Here is a 27643-nt window from a genome sequence, read left to right as displayed (position 1 = left end):
TAGAGGCTGACTTAATTTACTTAGACTATTAAAATTGTGGCCCAATCTTGAAATTTCTTGCGAAAATCTTGACCTTGTCATCATTGAAAGGAAACCATCACTTTGTTACATTTCCGGGACTGCTAAAGGGAAATTCTTCCACTGGTGAGGTAGGAAGTACAGAATGAAGGAAGTGACTGAGGGAGTGATGCCCAAACACAACACAATACAACACAACACAACACAACACAACACAACACAACACAACACAACACAACAGAACAGGAGAACCTTCTGAGATGTGCCTTAGTTTGAAGTTGCATATGCTGTAATCATATGCGACTGAAAACTAAGTGGCAAATCTTGCAAAAGACAATCAAAATAATACATTTTGGATTGCCTTTTGCAAGATTTATGAATTACTTCTTATATTAAGAATTATCAAACACTTGCCTTTTATAGCCAGTTGTTTAAAATATTGTACTGTATCTCATTCCATATGCTAGTGTGTGAACGTATTTCAGTTCTCACTGATAGGAATTAGTCTATCTCTAGGTACATTTTATATACACATCTCTCTGTGTGAATACTTACTCATAATTACACTCATCAATAATGTCTTTATGAAGCAGAGTTGTCCATAAATACAGATTCTCCACATGTGCAAGATCTAAACATGCACAAATGTGAACCTATTCTTGTTTATACTCTAATTCCTGTTAAGAAAAGATAGGTAAATGTTCAAAGCAATCTATGAAGCTTTTTAGATTAACTTGATATATCTTCCTTAGCCTTTTGCACAAAAATTTTTAAGCTCCTCATCTTCTAATTAATTGTTTTTTAAAAAGTATTTTTCTATTCAGTGTAGCATTTCAGGATTAAAGAGAATGTAAATTAACAATAAGTTAGCGCTAGAGGTTTCTGCTTGCATACCTTAACATGCAAGGAAATCATTCTTAATATTTCTTTGCAAAGTGAGATGGAAGCAAGCACAGTGGAAGTTCTTGATGATCGCATCAAAGACTGGCTCTGACTTCCAAATAGAGTCCACACACGTTTTCAAGATAATCTTGAAAAGCAAATATTTACCTTGACTTCGATTTTAGAGAAAACTTGGAGACAAATTCAAGAGACAGATGACTTTTCTTAGATATATCTTTTCTTTCTATTTCGTAGTGGTTGAAGAAGATGGTTCTAGAATGCCAGCACCAAAGCTTCCTTTTAGGAATGTAAACTTCTAGATACAAAGGGGGCTCTAACGTAGTCCTTGAATTTAACAGAAGTTATAGCAGCACTTTGTAATTTTTCAGCCTTGATTCTTCCCTATCCTCAGTTCATTTTTTATCCTACTGAACTGTGCTTTGAGAACATAGCATTGAAAAGATTTTAAACCACTGGCATAGTTTTATCTCATGTTTTGAACATCAAAAATTACTGTATTTTGTCTTTGGTAACATGGCTTATATGCATGATATGGTAGAAGGCCACTAGCTACAATTTAACCATTTTTATTAATGTTTTACATTTCTTTGGTGGTATATCTTCGTTTTTTAAAAAATGTGTAATATATTTGACAATCACTATAATTTTGATGATGAAAAGAATAGTAAGGAGTATGTTGTCTTTGAACAATCTCTTTTTCTTTCTCTGCCAAATAGATAACTACTATGTTTATGTTAAGAGCTTTACCCCACTACACACATTATTTCATTTTCTGGCATAGATAAACACATTATTTCTATGTTGACAAAGCGAATTTTCCAAAGGATCTTCTATATTAGGAAACTCTAGAATACAACATTATGAAGCCATTCTATTTTTGCTGCCTTTTTTAATAAGTTCAGTACAAAATCACTTTTCAGTCTTGCAACTTTTTCTTTAGTAGTCATTTGCAATTATTCAAAAATTTTTAAAAAGGAAATGAATTTTGAGGAGTTTCAGGAAGAGGGGAATATCTGGAGATCTATTAGACTTTTTGGATTTGTTCAGAAAGCTAATGTAGAGATTTACAACTTCACCCTTCATTTTACATTTTTAGGCAGAAAAGTCAAACAAAATTGAATTGGAGAAAGCTTGCTATGTCACCAGTACAATGTTGAATGTTAGTGCTGTAACTCTATACTGGTCTGTGGTATTACTTCCACTTTGGAGCCATGTACTTCTAATAAAATGTGTCAGAGAAGAATGCAAAGTTTGAGTCATTGTATCTACCCAGAATTGTATATTATAACTGTTACAATAAGTCAAGATTTTTAGAATGTGTCAAATGTAATGGCATGTGCCAACAGGGTTGTAGTTTGAGAAACTGTCACAACTTACATGGAATTTCTTTTTAGGGTAGAGACTAACACCTTTGGTTGTAGTGGGGAAAAGGAATTCAATGTCTTTATTTTTTCCTGTTATTGGAATGTGTTCACTATTTGGTGCAATCTTCCTTCTATATTTTAAATTAGTAATTCACAAAGGAGCAGATTAGAGGCTGCAAGCTGGTAACCTGTGAACCAGATTTTGGTAGTAAATACATTTCATTTTTCTTTCCCAGATTAGTTGCTAATATTGGGCAATTTCATATAAATCATATTTAAAAATTTCTCTTGAGAAATTTAAAAAGCTGGCACCATTGAGTTTACCTTCCTTTATAAGGAAGGTTGGTTGAAGGTGAATGGAGTCTGTCTGCTTTAGGTAGGACATGCATTTTGGATTATCCCCAGTGACACCCAACCTGTTCCATTTACTTACATATGTATGCAGTTTCTGTTGGCATTGGAGTTTGCAATACCTGGATTAGATATTAAGATGATTTTGCTTTTGATGTTATGATGACAGAGTCCATCAAAATATACAAACACATAGATCACAAAACAATTATGAATCATTTACTTTCTAGAAAAAAAGGCTATAATAGTGCCTTTAACATAATTACATACTGTTTATTTTAAAATATATCGAATTGTTTTTATACTTGTGGTTTTCAGTCTGTGATAGTGTAGAATTTTTATTAGTATACTAGTCTGCTCAAAGATTGAAATTAGTATAGTTTAAACTTGGTAGTTTTACATCAAGATTCCAACAGAATTTATGTTATCTTCAAGATTTTTTTGTTTAAAATATAAATTATAGAATAACAGAATTTTTAGAAAGTTAGCACAGTTGTAGATAGAATAACCATCATTAAGTAGCATGTAAATAATGTTAAAAAAGATGAATTTTAGTCTTTTAATTGCATATGTTTAAAATTAGAAACATAGGAGACTTTGAGGGGGAGAATTTCAGAGTCACTCCTTTAAGGAAAAATGGGACTCTAAATTTCAGAATTTCCAAGAGGTTTTTTTTTAAAAAAATGTTGGTTTATTACCTAAGATGATCTAGCTTAGATATCTTATATAGGTCATTGCCAAAGTTCATAGATATTTAGAATCATATCATATTTAGTTGCATATGTTTTCATTGTTGGACCCAAATAATTTCATTTATAATACTAGTCCATATACTTCTAGAAACACCCATGTTTTAAGTTATTATATATATTTTCTGGGTTTTCTTTATGCAGTTGGGTTAATGGAACATTTTCCCTTATAAATATTTCTAACAAAATTGCTCTGTTGAGGCACCAAAGAGGAACAAGATCATGAATTGTTTGGAGTTGCCCCTTATGGTTGTATTGACAAATCTTAAGAGGAAGAACTAATTTGGGTCAGTATTATTTGATTCTTTTTTCTTTGTGTCCACCTTGATATAAAAATAAATTGAAAGTTAATTTATCTGAGTGCAATAAATATAGAATTTAATGAGATCGTCCGAAAGTTAAAAAATAAAAAAGATAACATAAATAGAATCCTATATGGTAGATTATATTTCCTTTTATGGGAAAGAGTTGAATGCATCTGAATTTTTTTTCTTATAGTGTTTTAAACTATTGGGTAATATAAGAGGTCACATTTTGCTTTTTATTAGAATTAAAAATGGTTTGACAATGCCAGAAAGGCTTTCTAGATAAACGTTAGTTGTCCTATTTTAAAAGAGTGATGAGGGGGAAGATAATATGGTTGAGAGAAATTCACTTGCTGCCTCATCAAACTTTTTCTTATAACTGCAAAACAAACCCACTTCACCCATTTAGACAATCGGCCCTGCCAGCTAATTACCTAAAAACTTCTATAGGGTGTCCTAGGCTGAGTTTTATTCAAAAATTTTCAGTGACAAGGAACTCACTCTTTTAAAAAGCAGACTATTCTAATCATAGACAGTTCTAAGATTACAAAATAATTCAATCATTCATTCAACAAATATTTATTGTTCCTTCTTTTGAATCAACATCTACCGTTTTCTACTTCCTGTACATTTAGTTTCAGTCCTGTCTTCTGAACGAATTATTCTTCCACAGGACTATCCTTCAGTGGTTTATAGAAACATGGAAGCTCATGGGTGAAATGAACCTTAAAGCTCTTCCATTATTGGTTACATTCTTTGACAGTGATGGCCCAGCCTAAACTGAATACACCATGTGGTGGTGGTGGTGGTTCTGCTCTGTGCTCTCCCTTCAGTTTTCAGCCTGTTTAAAATACCTCTCACGTCCCATCTCATCTTCTCCTGCTCCAAGCCCATCTTCTTCATCCAGTCCTCATGTGAACAGTTTTTCCCCTCTTACTGTCCTGGTTCTGTATTCATGCTCCTATGTCCTCCTTAAAGGATAATGTATAGAAAGCAAACACATTTATCCAGGTGGGCCTGGATAAATGTGTTTGGGATAAAACCTACCTGTGTATGTGTCTGTTTATGTTAATACAGTCTGGAATTAGATGAGCTTGAAATAACATTGGCAGCCATATCATATATTAATGTATAAATTTATCGACTTAAATTCTAAAATTTTTTTTTACTGTTACTGTTAGCTCCTCAATCGTGTATTTATGTAACTTGTTTATTGGATTCACACACCGTTACTTTCTTTTATTCCATGTTAGTATACCACTCTCATCATTCCATCCTGTTGAGGTCCCCTCTGGATTCTGATTCTGCAATCCAACAAACATTACATTTCTTCTTCTTTCCCATTTCCTGGAGATTTGAGATATAGATGTAGAAACAGACATTCATGTAGAGACAAAAATCATTCCCACACCCAAAGTTTGAGAAGACTGTTTCATTAATACATATATTGAGGCTGGGTGTGGTGGCTCATGCCTGTAATCCCAGCACTTTGGGAGGCCAAAGCAGGTGGATCACCTGAGGTCAGGAGTTCGCGACCAGTCTGGCCAACATGTGAAACCCCATCTCTACTAAAAATACAAAAATTAGCTGGGTGCGGTGGCACGCACCTGTAATCCCAGCTACTCAGGAGGCTGAGGCAGGAGAATCGCTTGAACCTGGGAGGCGGAGTTTGCAGTGAGCAAAGATTGCACCATTGCACTCCAGTCTGGGAGATAAGAGCAAAATTCTGTCTCAAAAACAAACAAACAAAAATAACATGTATTAAACGGATCAGTCCTGAGGTCCTGAACTGTGTGACTGGTTAAGTATTATTATCTGTGTAGATTGTTCAACCAGTTATAAATCCATTCTTGTCATTGATTTTCAGTTCAGATTTCTCAATATAGAATCTAAGGATAATATAAGAAACCTTGGCATACCACTTGCTGAAATCCAGTTACATATGTGCATCCACCTACTAATAACCCTTTTAAAAAACTAAATAAAGTTAGTATTCTGTTATAAATTTTCACCAACAATCCTTTTAATAATATATTCTCATCTTAACTTAGGTCAATACAAATTTTAGCAATCTGTATATACTTCACAGAGCTACCTTTTTCTCTCTTCTATTTCTTCTTGCACTTTTCACAGTTCCCAAAAAAATGATACGAATGGTTGAATAATTTTTTTTTGGCAAATGCTCAGTATTTTGAAAGCTGTTTATTCCGCTAAAACACATTTATATTTGCAAAGTTTTCATTAGTAATCTCTTCACTTTTCTTGGCATTTAATACACCAGTATTTGTGGCAATGTTTAATTCAAACAACTATATTTTTTTTCTGTTTGACAGAGAATTAGAAGCTAAATAGGAACTGGTTGCTACTGCTTTCTTCTATCAACTATTCACATTTTATTCTCAGTTGACTGAAAAAATAGATCTATTATTTTATTATGCTTCTCTGTCTGAATCTGACGGAATATACTCTTTTTGTTGCCCTTAGAAATTCCTCCCAGTCTTCATGGAGCCCAAGTGCTCCTGACACAGATCATAATGTTCCATGCTACTCTTCTGTGTTAATCCTTGGATTGACTTTCACTTCCTTTTTTGTTTCCTTCCTTATTTGTAATTAAGATATTCATAAAGAAGGAAATCCTACAAAGAATAGGAGAGGGGAAGGGAAGTCCACTCTGCAATTTGTGAATTGTTAGGCCCTTAGTAATTCACAAATTGGATAATTATGCCTTGTACAAAAGTTGACTCGCATTTCCCTTGAAAAATCTTTTTTTTCTTAGTCAAATTCGTTTTGTGCCACTTTTCCAACATTAACTTCCCCAACATTTCACAAGTCAAGAAACATGGACAATTGAACAATTAAAGTTTATGAAGCTTAATCTCAACTCTTTATAATGTTATGAAGCTTCATCCCACAGCTATAAAATAGTAACTTCTTCTTACTCTCTTTAATGTTTCTTACGTGCTAAAATCCTGTATCACCCAGGTAGAATGATTGGCAGTCCCTTATGTGAAAATAAGCAATTCAATTTTAATAATGACATGACAGACATACATCTTGTAATTTTTTAGCCACATATGTGAGTCATAAAACTTGTAGCTAATGAGGTGGTAGAACTGGTCACTTATCTCGGTATCCCAGATGCCACCTGGTTTTTAAAACATAAACTTTGTTGCTATGGGTACTGAAATCGAAGAACCATTAAAAAAAAAAAAAGATTTATAACATACATCTGTAGTTTGTAAATTGGGCTATTGCTTTTAGATATTTTAAGACATCAGAGAAAGTTTTTTCCTTGGTCTTGATTAGTTATGGTTTCAAACCCAGAGCATTGTCATTCCCTTTTTTTCTCTTTTATTTAACAGCAAATAATGCATATATATCATTTAAAATTTACTAAGTTGAAAGACCATGTTACACTTTGAATTAATTCATGTAACCATAAAAAGAGAAAATCTTTTTTTCTATTTTATATGGACAATTTTCTTTGGTAAATGGAATATTAAGTACATTTAAATAAAGAAAGAATTGTTCCTATTCAAAATTGCACCTAAGGCATATTTTGAGCCCTCATTTTCAGTAACGAAGACAATCTAATCTTTACTCTTGACATTTTTGTCTGCCTTATTATTATCTAAATTTGGAAGCATAAAAGTACTTGAGATTTGGAAGTATAAAAGACTTTTGAGGTTAAATATGAATATTATCAGTGTAGTTATTTCAAGTAAATTATATGTGCGAATAAATATCACTTTTAAGAATTAAATATAATAAACATGATAGCATGTGATACACTATTTAATATAAAAAATGTACTGCATTTCGTTAAATAACATTATCAACCACAACTAGGAAATTAAAACCAAAAAGCAGAAAGTTTATTTTATGATTTTTCAATATTTATATCATTCTAAAGTTTAAATTTAATTTCACAGAAGTCAGGAAATTCGGTTTTGACATTCCCAGAGAAACCATAATTCTCATGTAGATTACAACAGCCTCTTTCATTAACAGCAAATCATGGGACTCCTCCCAAATGAATTAATCACTATGGGATGTAGCTATGTCCTTTTCGAAAAGGAATTATACTTTGTTCTGTTCTTATTCCTGCTAGAGATAGTGTATAACAATCATATTTTGACATTTTTATGATTTAAGAATCAGTGCTCTGAATTACAATGTGTAATTGATACAGAACCAGTAACCCTTTCCTCAAACGCTAATGCAACAAAATAAAGTTCTATCAGTTGGGCTAAGTGTGCTATGAAGCAAAGTCCTACAGTTGTTTTGTTTGTATTTCACCACTCAAAAACACTAAATCAGAGATCTTTAACTGGTGATTTGTGAGACAAATCCTACTATCAAATGTATTTTCATTTGGAATATAAAGTGTGTAAACTAAATTTGAATTGTTAACAAACATCAAAATCTGAAGCATTTATTTTTTTCTTAAAAAAAGACTTTCATTTCTTGTTTCTCATGGAGCAGGTGAAGATGTAGCCACACTAGGTCTGCTTTCATCTGTGGCAAAAATCAAGGGATTAGTTATTGTTTCCTTTCAGCTCCAGCTTCACTCTTCTATTCAGCCAAGTCTCCCCACTTCCTTTTGTCTTAAACCTGCTTCTTTATTTATATTGTCTGCCAAGTTCTTATAGTCATTTCAGTTTACTCCATATGTACAAATGACATCAAATATAAAAATAATTACAGGATGTTCAAACATGTCCTAAATTGCAATAAATATTTTAGCCTCTTTGGGAAACATGCAGAGTTCAGGGATGCCCTCAAGGAACAGACTCTATTTTACTTTTGTGTAATTGAACAGACCCTGAAAAAACTACAAAATTAGGATTTGAACTAAAGGAGGATGTTGGAGGATAGGACCAGATGAACTAGTACAGAAAGGTACCTAGAAGAGTACCATTGCAAGTAATGTTACTCCCTGCTCTACTGTTCCAAGCACTCCATTATCTTTTTGTTGCTAAGGTCACTTTTGAAGAGTTCAGTTATCCCAGAGGGCTGTCAGCCATTTGCTGTGGGCTAAACCTTATTTAGGGTGGATGTTAAACTTCAGAGGTATACAAGGAAGTACAGGATGATTTTCCATCCATTATAGCCATCTACTTCTTCCATGAACAGGAAAGAGGCTACCATTAACGGTGCATGCCCAAGGAATTTTAGAGTCAACTTAATCTAATATCAAACAAAGGATGTTTAGCAAATACTCATTAAACCAGAGTACTAAATAGAGTTCCCAGAGAATGGCAGGACACTTATGCTTTCTCTCCCAGCATGAAACATGCAAAAAAAAAAAAAAAAAAAAAAAAAAAAAAGTTGAGTTTTTCTCACAGGCTGCTGAAGAAATGCCTGTTTTCCCTTTAGTGTCAGGTGCTCTGTCAGCTACTGATCTTCTTTCCTGATCCATGCTGTGCCTCCTCTCCCAGATGTAGACTGTTTCCTTTCAGAAAATGGATAGGATATATTGAAGTTGAGATGAGTCCTTGACCTGGCAACCTCAACTGAAGAGCACCCTGGGTTTTATAGAAATGTAGTTCCAAAATATTATTGTATTGCATGCTATTTTTATACTGCACCATCTTAGAAGACTTTTCGACAATTAAAAACTGTAATTTGAGCTCCACAATTCAAAATTTGTATTTCAAAGGCATATTGCAGGAAATTCAGATGGGGCTGAGTTCAAGCCCGCTTTTGCACCATTTTTGTTTCCACAGGGAGGTTTAAGCAGATTTTTATGCAGTGTTTGACAATCAAATTGACCTTCTAAACAGGACTTCTGGAGAATTTTTTTCATTTCATGAAAAGAAAAAATTTTCACAGTTTTTTTTGGTGTTTATTTGCAAAACAGATGCTAATTATAAATGTGCTTATTTATTCATTAAAGCAATTAATTAAAAGATGTATACCAGATAATTGATCATACTAGTTCTCATTAATATGTAACACTGAAATCATAAAAGTAGATTTATTTTTAATTACTACAAACTGGTATAAATTATAATGTATAATGCAGATTGCCATATATTGAGACAGGGCATTTTTTAAACTTCTCTATAATTAATACATTTTATTGTTCAAACCCACATTCATTTCCTTAAATTCAAAACTTACCACTCTTTCTATAATCTTTAGTTCTGCTAAAGAGCTCTTTGTCATTAATTTTGAACTAGGCTCACAATCCCTTCTTAAAACTCTTATTAGTCAAGTGTGTTTCAGAACTTACGGTTTTTAGGAATTAGAAAGTTAATTTAGTTCATGCTATGCATATTGTCTGACACCCTTAGGGGCCTGAGACACCCTGTAATCAAACCATCAAATTCTACAGTGAAACATATGCATATTCACACTTAGAAGGATTATTAATGACCATAAATAGCCTTACATCTGTTCAAGTAAGTTTTTGCCATCACATAAGTTTCCTGCAAGCAGGAAAAACTTTAAAACTTAAGAAAAAATATTTTGGCTGGGCGCGGTGGCTTACGCCTGTAATCCCAACGCTTTAGGAGGCCAAGGTGTGTAGATCACCTGAGATCAGGAGTTTGAGACCCGCCTGGCCAACATGATGAAATCCCATCTCTACTAAAAATACAAAAATTTGCCGGGCGTGGTGGTGGGCACTTGTAGTCCCAGCTATTTGGGAGGCTGAGGCAGGAGAATCACTTGAACCTGGGAGGCGGAGGTTGCAGTGAGCCGAGATAGCACCACTGCACTCCAGCCTCCATGACAGAGCAAGACACTGTCTAAAAAAAAAGAAAAGAAAAAAAATTTTTCTAAAAATGAAAAAATATTTATCTTCAGAGACTTTGGATTTTGGAACTGCAGATGAAGGATCATGAACCATATCTTGGCTTTTAATCTGTTCTTTACTTTTGTCAGAATTGTCTTCCTCATACTCACATGGCATGGCACCTTCGTTGTGTAAAAACCTTCATGGCTTTCCACTACTTCCCTCTTGAAGCTTCTTTTAAGACCTCCCACATCTGTGCCCTATCAGTTTTTCCAGGCATTTCTCTAAAATGTGTGTGCTTCACCACAGCCAAACTCACCTTACCAGAATTTCCTGAGTGTTCCTTCTCCTTTGTTCACTGTGCTACAGACTGGAATACCTTCTTTCAGAAGCCTGCAGTCCACACTTCACTGCAATGCCAGGGTCCTAATCCTCTTCACGTGTCTTAATTTCTACCTTTATGGGAGTCTTACTCCAGTCCTCAGACAGAATAAGCTTAAGTACTGCCTGCTCCTCTAACCAGAGCACTAATTTAACACATTTTCCATGTGGATTGACATTCATATGACAATTCCCTCTCCCCCATTAGATTTGAAACCCTGCAGCTTCTTTCACTGTACTTGGCGTATAGCATGTATTCCAGAGACATTTGTCACACGAAGGAATGCATGTTTTAGTTCATCTCTCTTGTTCTCATCACTCTGACCTCCCACAGGAATCCTTATAACCCTTTGCCATTGCCCTTATCCTGACCTTGCCCAAGTTGAAGAACAGAGTCTACGTCTCAAAGGAGAGTTCCTAAAATAGAACCTAATATCCGTATACCAAGTGTTGATTCAGTATGTCTTTAGAAAAGGAAAATATATTTTCTGGTTTTTTCCAGCGTTCATCTAGGCGGAAGTATCAGGAAGGAAAGGTATTGTTGCCCTTTGAGAGTGGCTAGCCAGAAGGGTCTCCTAGTGTGTCATGACTGCACCTATGGGGCATGGGAATCTTTCTGCTACTTCTGTGTAGTGCTTCAGGCAGGGGAATCCTTTGCAAGGCTGCCCACACATGTCTATCTGACACGTCACATGGCCATTTCTTTGTGGTGTTGCTTTCCTGGAAGTGCTGCTGGGAAGCAGAGCTTAGGTGCCTCTTTGCTCTCAGAGACTACAGATCTCTTTCCTCACTTCTAGTTTGGTGGAGTGTCTTTCTAGGTATTTTTCATTTCTAGAAATGTTGGTAGACAAGTTATGTCTTGCACTCTGCCTCCTCATGCCTCCTCTGAGGCCCTAAGCAAAGGGTTGTCTAAGAGCTTGATGCAGGAGTGGGGAGGAAATGAAAAAATACAAGAGAAAAAGAGTGTGGATAAATGTTAGCAAAAGAGATCCCAGCCACATTTGAAGTTGCTTGTTTCATGTCTGCCTGCCTTCATACATTCTAAGCTCCGTAAAGCCTGGTATAAAGTCTATCTTGTTTACCGCTCTAATCCCAATGTCCAAATATTGCCTTGGTCATTGTGTGATTGTGTTAAATTCTTATTGAATAAATGAATAAGTGGAAATGAAATTCATAGACTATGAAAAATTTATGGAAGATATGGGGCTGGGCGCGGTGGCTCATGCCTGTAATCCCAGCACTTTGGGAGGCCGAGGTGGGTGGATCATGAGGTCAAGAGAGCGAGACCATCCTGGTCAACATGGTGAAATCCCATCTCTACTAAAAATGCAAAAAAAATTAGCAGGCGTGGTGGCACACGGCTTTAGTTCCAGCTACTTGAGGGGCTGAGGCAGGAGAATCGCTTGAACCCAGGAGGTAGAGGTTGCAGTGAGCCGAGATTGTGCCACTGCACTCCAGTCTGGGTGACAGAGTGAGACTCAGTCTCAAAAAAAAAAAAAAAGAAAAATTTATGGAAAATATGCTGATTAAGATGGTTGTCACTGGAGCAGGTTGTCAGGGGGTGACTCTTGGCTCTGCCACTTACAATTGGGTGGGCAAGACCCCTCACCTCTTCGTGTCTCAAATTCCTCATCTGTCAAGTAGTTGGTGTGAAGATTAAAAGAGTTAATATTTATAAAACTTTTAGAAGAATACCTCACTCAAAGAACGTATCATGTAAGCCTTGACCACTATTAATGCCATCATCACCATTGTCATTATTTATTATTTTAACTATTATTAAGAAACCCTAAGACAGTACTGTTCTCTTGATGTTTATTTATAGAGAATAGCTCTGATCCAGTTCTAGCAGAGTGTATATAAATAAAATCAATACAGTTTTATTTTTCTACATCATCCCAGACTGCAAGGCTGTTTTATTTTTCTTCCCTGTATTCTGTGTCTATAATTCTCTAGTGCACTCAGACCAGGAAAATGCTTCTTCAGGAATTCTACCTCTTTTCATGGGGTCTCATCTTCTGTTGGCTTTTCTTAGGTGTATGTCATTAGGGAACACTTTACAACAAGCCCTGGAATCCCCTAATAGATCATATACAACAAGTAGAGCCTTTGGCCCTATATGAATAGTTTAGGCACTTTTCTTATACTTTGCACTTGCCAGTGTTGAAGTGTATCTGCCGTCTTCTTATTCATAGATCTTTTGCAGGCTGTCTTCACTTACTTAGCATTTTAGTAGCTACAGTATTTAATGATATTTGTTAATACAGAGATTGCATTGTTTTCTTTCTCTTCCAAATAACTTATAAAGTTACACTTATCATCGACATATAAAAAGATAATTCCTGCAGTGACTAGGGTTAATATTTATGATAAAACATAGTAGAATGGAATTCAGAGTATCTATAAAAAAGAAAAATAGTCAGTTTTTGAGCCAGTTGAAAATATTATGTTCAAATAACTTGTAAAATTTACACTTATCATTTATAGACAAAAAAAGATAATTCCTGGGGTGACTAGGGTTAACATTTATGAGAAAACGTAGTAGAATGGAATTTAGAGTATCAATAAAAAAGAAAAATAGTAACTTTTTGAGCCAGTTGAAAATATTATATTCAACTACAGAAGGCTAATTCTTCCCATAATTAATAATACCATGAGGCAATCTTTTATCATCAGTTATAACTTCTGATTTCCACAGGCCCCAATTCTCATATTACATGATTGTTCAAAAATTCCTTTAGCTGTTTAGCTTTATATAGTTGATTTTTCTACTCAGACAGATAAATTATACCATCTACTGCAATATGGAATGATCTAGCTGCAAATTTCTTTCTCTTAAATTCTCTTCTTTCTTAATTTAGCCTTCTAACAGTTTCTGCTAAACTGAAGCAATTCTTTTACCTAAATATTTTTGTACCTTATTATAGTATTTCCCCATCTGGTCTCTCTTAGCTAGAAATTATCTTATCAACTTTGAGGAGTATTTATCTCTATTTATGCTGCACACATGCCCACTGTGATGGTCGTGTTGTAATGCATGATGAATTTTGGGCAAACAGAATCATGATAGTATTTACATTAAAGAGAGACTTGGAGATTTCATTTCCTAGCATAATGCATATTTTTTCTTTCAATATGACTTGCTATTGGGGCCCCTTGACTCTTCATAATTAAAATAATTATCTTTTCCTCCATAGCCCAACAACCTCAGGTACACTCCCTTGTGCTGATCAATGATCAGCCATTGTCAGTGACACTGGCCATTGTTAACCTGTTCTTATTATGAGTTATTTATGTGCATTTAGGCAGCATTATTGATGATGCAATAAACAGCAAAGTAGAGTATATGCATCTATCATTTTGAGTCATTTGCCTGACTAGAATTTTTGTGAGGAGAATTACCATTCCTCCTGCTTCTATAGCCACTCCTTTTCATCTTCTTTGTAGTTGCCTCTTCCCCTGCTCATCCCTTAAACCTAAGCCTTTTGAAGGGTCTGCCTTCTCTACAGCCTCTCTAGGTGACTTCAGATATTTCTATGGCTCATAATTCTCACCTTTCTTTCTTTCTTTTCTTTCTTTTTCTTTTTCTTTTTTTTTTTGAGACGGAGTTTCATTTTTGTTGCCCAAGCTGGAGTGCAACAGCACTATCTCGGCTCACTGCAACCTCCGCCTCCCAGGTTCAAATGATTCTCCTGCCTCAGCCTCCCAAGTAGCTGAGATTACAGGCACCCGCCACCATGCCCAGCTAATTTTCATATTTTTAGTAGGGACGGGGTTTCACCATGTTGGCCAGGCTGGTCTCGAACTCCTGACCTCGTGATCTGCCCGCCTCAGCCTCCCAAAGTGCTGGGATTATAGGCATGAGCCACCGTGCCCAGCCATTTCTCATCTTCTATTTTATATGCGTGTCCAACTGCTGTCCCTTGGCTGTCCACAGACATCTCAAATTCAGTGAATCTATAGCTGAATTCATGATTCATAACTACCTGCCTACCCCAGAAAGCCTCTTCCTTGTGTTCCCTCTACTATCCTTCCATTGTCCAAGCTACAGACCTAGGACCATTCTCTGCTCTTAATTTACCCTTATATTATCAGCCAAGTTACAAGTCCTACAAATTTCAACTTCCTTAATAACAATTGAAACAATTGATTTGTCCCTCCTCTAGTTCTAAGACACAATCTCACAACTAGACTATTGTAATACCTTCCTAAATGGTCTATCTTCGGTTTTACTCTTCCTGTACCAACCTCCAGCCCCTCATTCACCTGGCTTGGGAGGTCTTCCATGGCTCCTGAAACATGTGTCTAGTGCACATTTTATTTTCTTTGTAGCCCCCCCGCCAACTTCTCCACCATAATACTTATCACTCTGTATGATAACTGCCAGCTTATTTCTATTTCTCCACTAGATGGTAAACCCTGTGAGCTTGGGATCTTGCTCACCATTCAATACCCAGAGCATGGCATAGTAAATGTTGCACAGAAGGTGCTCAAAAAATGCTTTTTAAATATTGTTGAATGTTAGTCAATTTTAAAGCTTTCTAATATTTAAACTGTAAAGCAGGTAGAAGAAAATTATAAACACATAAATTGCATAATGACAAAGTTTAGAATCAGAAGTCCTGAATTGAATTTCTGGCTCTATCATTGCCTTACTGAATACTTTTGAGAAAGCACAAAATCTTCTCACTATTTGTAATCTTATAACACTCATTATTACTGCGTAACAATAAAAATGACAATAACACCTTGAATGTATGGCCTCTAAGTAGTTGGAAGCATTTCTTATGAATTATTTATTTGTTCAATATCCCTTTGGGGTAGGCTTGCATTGTTTCTTCTAGATGGTAATGAAGGGGGAGATATAGCCTTTCCTGTAATGATGTCAAAATATTCGTTGTGAGATGGTTGCCTACTTCACAGAATGTCATGAAGATTCATGAAGCTGTCTGAGGCTTTATGCTCTCAGGAGGGAAAAAAATAAGTTTTATATATATGGTAGTTTCACAGCTCTTATACATCCGATTTCTTAAGAATTCAAAGTATTTGGGTGTGAAAATATGTACAAATTATTTCAGGCCAGGTGCAGTGGCTCACGCCTATAATCCCAGCACTTTGAGAGGCTGAGGTGGGCGGATCACGTGAGGTCAGGAGTTCGAGACCAGCCTGGGCAACATGGTGAAACCCCGTTTCTACTAAAAATACAAAAAATAGCTGGGCATGGTGGTGCATGCCTGTAGTCCCAGCCTACTGGGGAGGCTGAGGCAGGAGAATTGCTTGAACCCAGAAGGCAGAGGTTGCAGTGAGCCGAGATCGCACCACTACACTCCAGCCTGGGTGAAGAGCCAGACTCCATCTCAAAAAACAACAACAATAACAAAAATTATTTCAATATTCAGCTTATTCCTGGATGTTTTCTCCATATTTTTCTGGAGGCACATTTGTTTTTCCACACCCACTCAAACCATCTGTGTACCAGGCAAATTTTCTGAGATGCAAAACCAAGTAAAATATGTCCATTTTATTTGTTTAGAAAGGATTATGACTAATGGTACTGTGGGAAAACATGGTATAGTTAATAAAAATTATATCCTCTGTATGAGCAGCTAGAGAAGCCTAGCAGGTATGGCCACACAAAGCCATAAGGTGTCAACACCTGTACTGAAGATAGGTGTCAACACCTGTACTTTACAAACCAACCCTCCAAAGAACTCGTGCAAGAAGCAGAGTCAGTGTCTACCTAGGATCTGGAGGCAGCCCCTGTGAAATGGGATTTTTTTTACCACCATAAAATGGTGAAAATTTTTAAAACATATTCAATTTTGAATGCTAAAACTCTATAATATATCGATGTTTGCTTTACATAATAATGTTTAAATTTATTTGCCATTAATTAAATAGACTTTTTAGGAAGATGTACTATATTTATTATTGCTTTGAAACACTCTGTAGGATGCTGGCATATACTCTGAGGGTTACTTTTACCCCAGTTTGAAAAGCACAGGGTCCTAGCACATTGCAGCCCAAATCATGGGATTTTTGTTAGAATATAAGAAACTCTGTCCACATGTCCCCTTTTTACTTTGCTACACGTAAACTCCTGAAAAATTCCTTGCCTAGCATGCTAATGATATCTTTAAAATGTAGCACTAAACACCTAATTGGTAGCATTTTCACAGTCAAGATGATTGAGGAATATAAATCAGCTTCCTCAAATAGAGATTATTCTGTTTGAGGAAAAAGGTCTTTCTGAGGTGAGAATTACCTATCCAATTCTCTCTTTAGATCTCATTAAAATTAGAACCCAAACTAAGGAGTTATAAAACTTAATGCTTTTTTTTTTTTTGTGAGCATTTTGAAAATACGATCAAGTAGAAAGCTGGTCATGCTCAGAGATGAGTACAAGAAGTGACTTATTTACACATTCAAATTTCAAAATATTTTTAAGTCCTACCATGTGTGCTGCTAAAAGGTTTTTAATTTAAAATTATTTTGTTAGATAATCCTGTTTCAAGTGACATTATGATTTATCGCCACTAATCAAGATTCTGATCCCTCATAGACTTCCTGTTTGTATCTGTTTTTGTTCTTTGTTACATAAATATGAGGTTTATATATAAAATTCTGACTGTGTAATATAGGGCTAATGAGTCACAGATGGAAAGACGCTGGCACATTACCATCTAATAACATTTTAAACTCATATTGCATAGTAAAACAAAAGCAAATTGTATACATCTGTTTTCCAACTTGTAGCATTTCTGAATTTATGCAGAATCTATATTTAAAGGACTTGTATTTAGAGAGAAGAAAAAGAGGACATAGGTCACCTCAAAACTACGCAGCCACTTAATAGCCTTATCAGAACGGATTTGGCAAAAGAAATAAGATTTTCTCTGTTTTGCTTCCTGAGAAGTTGTAGTACTGAAGACTGAGAGTCAAAGGCATTAGAGCTGAAGAAATGTCTTCAGACTACAAACTAATTTTACTGCCTTTCTTAAAATGAAAAACATATCTCTAATATGAGGAATGTGGGGGGTGAAATATTCATGAAACTAATAAAATTAAAAATGTAGAAAATGTAGAAATTTCCTGGGCTTTCCTAAAAATATCCACAAGATAAATTTGGGTGGGAAGAGGGAGAGCCCAGGCCATGTATTGCTGTGGTTGTTGTTTATTTTATTTATACGGTAAACATGTTCTGTGTTTTTTTTTTTTGAAAAAAAGGAATAAAAGGCTTTAGTTTCACATGTTGTTAGAAAAGAAATAGAACAAAGCCAAAATTTCTCTCTCAGACTTACCCAATTGATAACGCCTGGGAGGAGGAGTTAGTACAAGTTATTGAAGAACGAGTGTCTAAAACATCTCTCCCTGTTCTCCTTGGATAAGGAATTCAAAACCGCTTTTCTGCATTAAGGGGTTGTGTGAACTGTCAAGTTCTTTTGGAAAAGTTATGTGACAGAAGTGATTACTGCAGAGTGTGACTGTAAATCCCCCTGACATGAAATACACATGTTGTAAGAGACAGATTTTCATCCACCACCTCTGCATGAATTCCTGAAACAGGAGAGATCTGAGATTCATCATATTATTGGAGAGAGAAATTTTGATATGTGGGTGGCAAGACTATATTTTGTGAGGCGTGCTGTGTTTATTCTGGGGAATAAGTATGATCTGATGGCAAAATTTTGTTCCCTGTTGTTGTCCAAAAAAGAATTAATACACGTATTGTATGTCCTGAGTTGTAAACAGAATGTCAATTGAGGGAAATTACAGTGTGGTTTTTGTAACAGTGTCTATAGTTATCTCCATTTTGTACTAACATTTTGTAATTAAGATGTTGTAATTTTGTAAGTAAGATTCCAGAAATGCTTCGTGTAGCAAACTCTTTACACCGTTTAGACACAGATCCCATTGTACCTGCCCCAGGCTCACTGACAATGAGCTCTCATTTTCCCTATTCCATGCTTTAAGAAATTATTGGTTTGACTGGGCATGGTGGTTCACGCCTGTAATCCCAGCATTTTGGGAGGCCGAGGCAGTCAGATCACTTGAGGTCAGGAGTTTGAGACCAGCCTGGCCAACATAATGAAACCCAGTCTCTACTACAAATACAAAAATTAGCTGGGCGTGGTGGTGCACACCTGTAATCCCAGCTACTGGGCAGGCTGAGACAGAGAATCACTTGAACCCTGGAGGCAGAGGCTTCAGTGAGCTGAGATTGTACCACTGCACTGCAACCTGGGTGACAGAGGAAGACTCCGTCTCAAAAAAAAAAAAAAAAAAAAAAAAGTCCAGATGTGGTGGTCCATGCCTGTAATCCCAGCACTTTGGGAGGCTGAGGCCGGTGGATCACCTGAGGTCAGGAGTTTGAGACCAGCCTGGCCAACATGGTGAAACTGAAAACCCATCTCTACTAAAAATACAAAACTTAGCTTGGCGTGGTGGCACATGGCTGTAATCCCAGCTACTAGGGAGGCTGAGGCAGGAGAATTGCCTGAACCTGGGAGGTGGAGGTTGCAGTGAGCCTAGATCAGGCCACTGCACTCCAGCCTGAGCAACAGAGTGAGACTTCATCTTAAAAAGAAAAAAAAAAAGGTTTATTTTGGGGCCTCATATGTCTAATTTTGTTTATGGTATGTCAGATGAGGCAAGACTTCTAAGTCCCAGGAAAGGGAGGTGCTAGGTATGTGCTTGTTTTGTTTGTCCCCTAGTGAAATGTCTGTGTGACGTTTTATGTCGTGTTGTTTTGGTGCTGTGCTATGTCCATAGGGCCTGCCAGGCTTCCCCACAGTTGCTGCCCTGCACAGTAATCAGATCCTCACCGTCAAGGTTTGTGGTTGTAACTCATGCCTGCACAGTCAGAAATGCAATCAGCATAAGCGTGAGCAGGAACCATTCAACTGGCTTGCCGAGCCCATTGGCTTCCTCTCATAGTATATATCAAGTTACTGGGCACTTGGGACCCCACTTGCATCATTGAGGTCAAATGTCTATTAAGAGGGTGTATCCTGAGCATACTTGAGAGGAGGATATTGACGTCAAACAGGTACTGTGAACAGAGGTGGGCATAGCGATCTAGAACCATGCCACGCCTTGATGGCTTAATTTACAAGCATTCTAATGCTCTGTAATATTTTTCCAGTCAATTAAATAATCCTAAGTACTCTCTCTGGACTTCAGGCATCAATAAAATGGCAGTTGAGTTCACGCCACATTATGCTGGTTGACAAGTCTGACGGAAATGGAACTGGCATTTTGTCTCTAGACTTTCTGCTCAGACTGAAGAATGCAGGGGTGCACTTGCTTACCTGTTTCTGGGAATAAACTACATTAAAAAGATCCAACATCCACAGTGAAATGATGAGGCACAAAAAATATTCATTACTACTGAAGATCTGGTCTCAGCATCCCATTTCAGGATTATATTTCTTTCAAGAAGAGCCAGTGGGTCTAATGTTAGACATAAGTGCCAGTTCTATTTTGTTTAATAATCATTATAAGTCTAATGTGGATATCTTTATTTCTTTCTTGGGGCCTTCTGATGTCTATTCTTCAACTCTCTCATCTCTGAACTTCAACCTTTGACCTCAACTGACTGATCAGATGGTGTTTCCTAAAATCAATCATGGGTTTCTCTCTGCTGATCAGCAGCTCATTAAACGCCGCCTGATTAAGGTAGTGCTTATTCTTGCTGAAGTCTCATTTCTTCTTTACATCAGTTATTGCTCTGTGTACCTATTGCTTTACGATTTATCTCTTATGGGTGGGGTGTGGGTGGTAGGTGGGCATTTATTTGGAAATATCCTCAAACAAAATTATGTTTAGTGAGCTGCATTTGTTTGAAATGTTAGATAAAGTTACCAAAAAAGATATTAAAAGCCTATCTAATTTTTTCTTAATTAAAAAATTGTAAATTGTAACTACTAACAGATCCAGTTTCTAAGCTCTCTAGATTTGGTCATTTATAAATTATTAGGCAATATGATGGGAGCCTCATATGCTTAATTTAAAGTAAACACATTTGTCTAACTATAAATGCAGCCATTTTATTAAATGAGGTGAATGTAACTGATGCAGTGTTGTTATGGATAAAGTAATGCACACGTTTTATACCAGCTCTGACTATAGTGGTAACATACACACTATTTCCAAGAACTGGAAGTGCTAGTTCCTGAACTGCTTTGATTTTAATAACATCTGCTCAGTCACCCAGCATGAATATTTATTTGCTCCCTGCTGGGAAGCAAATTGCCTACAGGCTTTATATTTGTGGTGGTTCTGGTTCTTAGTGTAAATGTGAATTAGATAATACAAATTTAAGGTGCTGAAAAGAAGACCTGGGTCTTTATCTTTCATGGTTATTGCTGGTCTGTTCCCCTCTCCATCACAGGGTGACCAAGGGCAGGCAGGGCCTCCAGGACCCCCTGGCCCTCCAGGCCCAAGAGGGCCACCTGGGGACACAGGGAAAGATGGCCCCCGTGGAATGCCAGGAGTACCCGTGAGTCGCTTTTTGGATCACTTATTCTCACACGTTTTGCTTCATGTTAAGGGCTGAGAACTAGGGTGGAGTAGGGTGGTGAGGGGCATCAGGTCAGGGGGTCAAGTGAGTGGAGTGAGTTGAGGGAAGTGGGATGATGAGTGGAGTGGGTTGAGGGAAGTGAGATGATGGGAAAGTCCCCAAGCAGCACAGGGCACTCCCAGCTGCATTCCTCTTTACCACTGAATACACTGGGGATCCAAGCAAACCACAAGAGACACCCGGAGGCAGCCACTAAACTGTTTTTTTGAGGTAAGCCTCAAGAAGTCTTTGACTGGAGTTGCCCATTCCCAGGTGTATCCTCACTGCCGTAGTGTGCACCGGGGTCTTTGGTTTAAATGGGAGATTAGTCTGAAAAACTAAGTAGGAGTCTAATAACATTTTCCAAAGTTTCAATAGCAGACCAATAAAGTCCTATACTATTTATGGAAAGTAGACGAAGTAAAATGTTCTAATATTTAATCCCTTATAAATAACTTGAACCCCCAAAATTGCTAATAACCGTAAAATGAATGGTCAAAACATCAGTGGGTATGGTTTAAATATCATTTGTCTTTTTGTATGTAAGGCTTTTTCATAGAAATAATTTAAAAGTAGTCTCAATACTTGGCTACTAAGATTGGTCAAGTGTCAATGATATAGTAGTAAAAGGCAGAAGATAAATGGTTTGATTTCATAGAGGCAACCCAGCAATTAAAAGAAATATATGGAAAAGGTCAAAAATTTTAGATTTATTTTATGACTTTAGGACTAGAAATTAAGGTTTATTACTGGATTAAATTATTTATTCAATGTATTTATTTAGCAAATTATTTTCATAGTATTTTTGTAGTACATAATAATAATGAAAATATTTATCCACGAAGCAGAAACTTTTGAAAATAAAACCAAAAAGAAAAAAATATTTTTTTCTTTTACCATACTCATTAATGTTTACAATATTTACAATACTCATTAATGTTTTGGTATATTTTCTTTCATTTTTATATGCATATATTTGTGCATTTTTAAAAGAATGACTCTTTATGAGAATATAGCATACTTTAAAACTTCTGAGACAGCCTCATAAGCCCATATCCCTTTCTGAAAGCTGCTGTGAATTTGCTGATATAAAATGAGGAATTGTCTTTCAACATATGATTTGCTAGTTGTTAGGACTGCTTTCACTCAACCTTCAAAGACAGTGGTTGAATTCTGTAACTGTCTTCTAATGCCTTGCTTTTTCTCATGATGATATTCCAAAAGGTAGAGAGATCCACAGCTTTAGGGATATTTAAAGCTCTCCAATTATTGCTGGTTGCCAACAGAAATACAGTGAGCGTCTCTTCAAAAAGTAGTTAAAACCATTTTGATGGTACATTAGTCAGATCATTGAGCATTATATACTATACTATACTCAAATTCAAGATAGAAATTACTTTTTAAAAACAAAATTAAAGGTAAAGTATGACAAACCACACAATCCAAAATTATATCATTCTTTAAATGAATATAGTTTATTCATGTAAGTAAGAAATGGAGCTTTCTACACATAGGACAAATTAACTTGTTTTAAAATTTTCAGAAATATAATTGAACTGTATATGGTCTCAGAGTTTATTTATATATACTATGATGACTGCTAGAAAAAGATTTTTTTTTTGAGACGGAGTCTCGCTCTGTCACCCAGGCTGGAGAGCAGTGGTGTGATCTCGGCTCACTGCAACCTCTGCCTCCCGGGTTCACACCATTCTCCTGTCTCAGCCTCCTGAGTAGCTGGGACTACAGGTACCCACCACCATGCCCGGCTAATTTTTTTGTATTTTTAGTAGAGACAGAGTTTCACCATGTTAGCCAAGATGGTCTTTATCTCCTGACCTTGTGATCCGCCCACCTCGGCCTTCCAAAGTGGAAAAAGATTTTTTTGTGTGTGATGAGGTCTTTGCTGTGTTGCCCAAGCTGTAGTGCAGTGGCTATTCACAGACGCCATCATAGCACATTATAGCCTTAAAGACCTGGGCTCACACAGTCCTCCTGCCTCAGCCTCCCAAATAGCTGAGATTACAGGCATGTGTCATCATACCTTGCTAGAAGAAGACTATAAAAATAAACTGTGAAATACTTATTTTGAAAGACCAGCAATATCTATATTTATTGGCAATTTAAGACAAAAATATTTTTAGCCAATGACTGTCATTATAATGACAATAAAATATGATAATTCTATATCAATCTGAATATAAGAAAATGATAATGTCATGATATAGTGTAATTTTCTCTATCAAATTTAATGAAACATGTTACTTCAGCCATCATTAATCCAGGAAGAGCAAAATTTAACATCAGTCTCTGCTCATTTTATTAAACACCTGCACCAAGAGCAATTGTCTCTCTGTCCTATGTATGAAAGTTCTGAGTTCTCATAAAGACACCATGTCATTATCTTTATGTCATCCTAAAGAAGACATGATAATCTAGACTAATTTTATTAAACCCTAAATTTGTAAAGTTTATTTGTAGAAGGGAAATTAGCTCTCTTTTAATGTGCTACATTCCTCTATTTAACCCGAAGAAATATATTTGACATTTACATGCCCCAGTCAAAGAAGAAAAAATGATTGAAGGGTTTTTTTTAAATACTTACAGCATTACTAAAATTATCACTATTCTTTTTTAAGGGTGAACCAGGAAAACCAGGAGAACAAGGCTTGATGGCAAGTATCTCAATTTATCTTTTTCTATACTAAGCCAGGTTGTTTACAACTATGGTCAAGATTATGTGTGATAAATGTATCTGTCATATGACAGACTATAATAAAAAAGTGAAAATTAGTAAAATTTAAAAGTAATATGGCCTACTACATGCTAATGGTCATAAGACTACATATCTACATTGCTGTTGCAGGAGAAAAAGAAGGAGATTCCAGGTGTGGGGAGCGACAGAGATGCTGCAGGTCAAAGGAGAGAATTAATTAAGTGACTCTGCTGTAAGAGAGATTAAATTTAGGGGCATGCCTATTAGCTTAAATAGAAATAGAAATCCCATTTTCAAAGGGATCAGGTCTGACTAAATGAATTAGCACAGCAAACTTTGCACAGTGATGCAGAATTTTTCTACTGTTGAATATCTCTACCCAGAGAAAAATCGTTGTGCCTTTTGATTCTCTGTCATTTAAAAAAAAAAAATTGGTCCTGAAATGATTCCACATGGACTTACTCATAGACACACAGGTCCCAGTTCCCCATGAATTGTTTATCTTTTGCTGGTGGAAAAAATGTTTGGTTAGGTTGGTGGCTCGGGAAGAGTAGAATTCCTTCAACCTACCTCTTCCTGTCCCCTCCTGTCTGTCTCCTGAGCTGCCTCTCTAATCTATGTTATGATGTGAACACTATTGGGAAGCACGGGGTAATTCTCTAATAACCCAAATGCCAGAGGACGGCTCACACTCATCCTGGATACTGAAGGAATGGGCCCAGAGATTGCCAGGGAGCTGACAGGTGACCACAATCAGCTTGACACTTTCCATCCTGCATAATGTTTGGCATGCAGCATGCAGATGTTCAAGGTATAAAATGTAGGCTGGGCATGGGGGTTCATACCTGTAATCTTAGCACTTTGGGAAGCCAGAGAAGGGAGGATCACTTGAGCCCAGGAGTTTGAGACTAGCCTGGGTAACACGGTGAGACCCTGTCTCTAAATACATATATATATATTTAAGAAACAGGTAGGTCCTAGTGAAACTAACGCATAGAGTCAGGAATCAACAAGGCTTCTTTGGGCTTGGATTGTATTCAGCAGCTCTCCTGGGGAGTCAGCTGTAGGTACAGCTGCCTTTGCAGGATCCCTGGTGAAATGAAAGCATTCTGGGTCCAGATCTCACTCACTGCCTGGAAATTCTCTGTTCCTGACCTGTAATATCAAGATACAATTTTTTTGTTTGTTTGTTTGAGACAGAGTCTTGCTCTGTCACCCAGGCTGGAGTGCAGTGGCGCGATCTCGGCTCACTGCAACCACCACCTCCTGGGTTCAAGCGATTCTCCTGCCTCAGTTTCCTGAGCAGCTGGCACTACAGGTGTGTGCCACCAGGCCCAGCTAATTTTTGTATTTTTAGTAGAGACGGGGTTTCACCATGTTGGCCAGGATGGTCTTGATCTCCTGACCTTGTGATCCACCTGCCTCGGCCTCCCAAAGTGCTGGGATTACAGGCGTGAGCCACCGCGCCCAATACAGATAATTTTTGGTGCTACAATGGTTTTTGTTTAAAAAAGAAAAAAGTGGAAGGAACGGGAAAAAGTCCATATGTAAAACTTAAACAAAAACTTTGTCATCAGTGGTAACTGCATACAAGTGCAGCATTAGCTCCCAGTGGTATGGAGTTATAGAGTATGAAGAATTCTGGGAGAACTACAATAAAATTTTGAAATGAATTTAAGCAATTGAAGGTACATGTAATTTTTGTCCTGGAAAATGGTGAAAACACATTCTTCCCAGTATATTCTTATATTGAAAGCTATGTGGGCTTCTCAGGAGCCTTTGTTTGTCCCCAGGTGTGCACAGACTACTCAGATTTTTATCACTGGCATTGGCTTTTTTCCGATACCCAACACAGCATCCTAATATACAATGTTCTAAAATAAAACGGATATACTTTTTAAAAATTCTTATCTTCTACTCAAGGAATTCTCTGTTACATATTACATATGCTCTCTGGGATATACTATGTGAATAACAATATAATCTCATTTGCTTACCATTCCCAGTTTGACATAGTTAAATACAAATGTTTGACCTGATCCTAAATCACTTGCATTATTATCTTAGTGTGCTCCAATTCTCATTTCATATCAAAACTTTCTCAGGTGAAACAATACTGGGTTTTTTTTCTACAAACTTTTCTTGACTCCTTAAACTCTTATGATTTAGTTCATGTTATTTTTTAAATGCATTTAAGAAACAATGAAAATGACAAATGTTTCAAGGATATATATATTAAGTGATCTAAATGGCATTTAAAAATTACTGTTTTTAAAGATGTAAGATTCTTTTCAAAGAGAAAACCTCTTTAATGTATATAAACAAAAGTGACAAATTATAGTGCATATCCCAGTGAATTTTCACCAAGTGAACAAAACTATGTACAAACCAGATCAAGAACAAGGAGGTTATCTTAAACCCTTCTTTACCCCCAGTTGCCATCCCAGAGGTAGCCTCCACCCTGACTTCTGTCACTATACTTTAGTTTTGCCTACATTTGAATTTTATAGTAATCGAATCCTACAGTAGGTACACTTTTGTGTCTGGCTTCTTTCATTCAACATTATATTTGTGAGATCATCTACCTCTGTTTTAATGGCTTTCACAGCTTGTTTAAAAAAATGGGAGGAAGAACCATATTTCCTTGACTACCCCGTTAAAACTACATCATTCTGATAGCAGTAAATGAATGAATGTCCATCTGACCTTGGGCAAGTCACTTAACCTCTCAATTTCTCATCTGTGAAGAAAGGATAATAATACCCTCTCTGACTGCCTTAAAAGGTTGCCAAAGAAAATGCAATAAATTAGGGGAAAGCACTTTAAAACATATAATGAAGAACTATATGAGTATGTTATTATTATTATCACTCAATTGTTCTCTCTAGAGTAAATCACAGGTGAGTGTAGATTTATATAACAGATGGATTCCTGTAAAGTTTTGTATAAATCAGATTTTCTTAAATCAACATATTTTGAATGTGCCAGGGAATTTTGCTGTTTAAAGAAATCCTATTCAGAATCTTTCTGTAAATCAGTGTAATCCCCTAATTCTTCTCCTCAGCAAACTGAATTTCTATATTTTATGTTTGCTTAACATGAAGTATTTCTCCTATCTAAAAATCTATCTTTTTAAAAAGAAATCATGATTTGTTAACTTGAATAGCACCTGAATATTTTAACTCATATCAAAGAGAGAAGAGGATACTAGAAATATAACTGCAATTTTCATGAGGAGGAAATTTTTCTTTTTTTTCTCTTTTATTATTATTTTTGCTATACTTTAAATTCTAGGGTACATGTGCACAATGTGCAGATTTGATACATAGGTATACATGTGCCATGTTGTTTTGCTGCACCCATCAACTCATCATTTACATTAGGTATTTTTCCTAATGCTATCCCTCCCCCAGCCCCCCAGCCCCCCGACAGGCCCCGGTGTATGATGTTCCCCGCCCTGTGTCCAAGTGATCTCATTGTTCAATTCCCACCTATGAGTGAGAACATGCAGTGTCTGGTTTTCTGTCCTTGTGATAGTTTGCTGAGAATGATGGTT

The 27643-nt window shown here is 36.4% G+C and overlaps 1 protein-coding gene across 1 annotated transcript in view; it reads left to right on the top strand.

Annotated features, from left to right (window-relative positions):
* COL25A1 (collagen type XXV alpha 1 chain) overlaps positions 1-27643 on the top strand; it is a 497365-nt gene that overhangs the window by 342734 nt on the left and 126988 nt on the right. The window contains exons 7-9 of the mRNA XM_063705462.1: positions 20420-20491; positions 21207-21314; positions 24011-24046. Coding sequence (XP_063561532.1) covers positions 20420-20491; positions 21207-21314; positions 24011-24046 — 216 coding nt within the window. The remainder of the gene's footprint in view (positions 1-20419; positions 20492-21206; positions 21315-24010; positions 24047-27643) is intronic.

Source organism: Gorilla gorilla, chromosome 3 (assembly GCF_029281585.2).
Source record: "Gorilla gorilla gorilla isolate KB3781 chromosome 3, NHGRI_mGorGor1-v2.1_pri, whole genome shotgun sequence".
NCBI lineage: Eukaryota > Metazoa > Chordata > Mammalia > Primates > Hominidae > Gorilla > Gorilla gorilla.
This window is presented reverse-complemented; position numbering and strand designations above follow the sequence as displayed.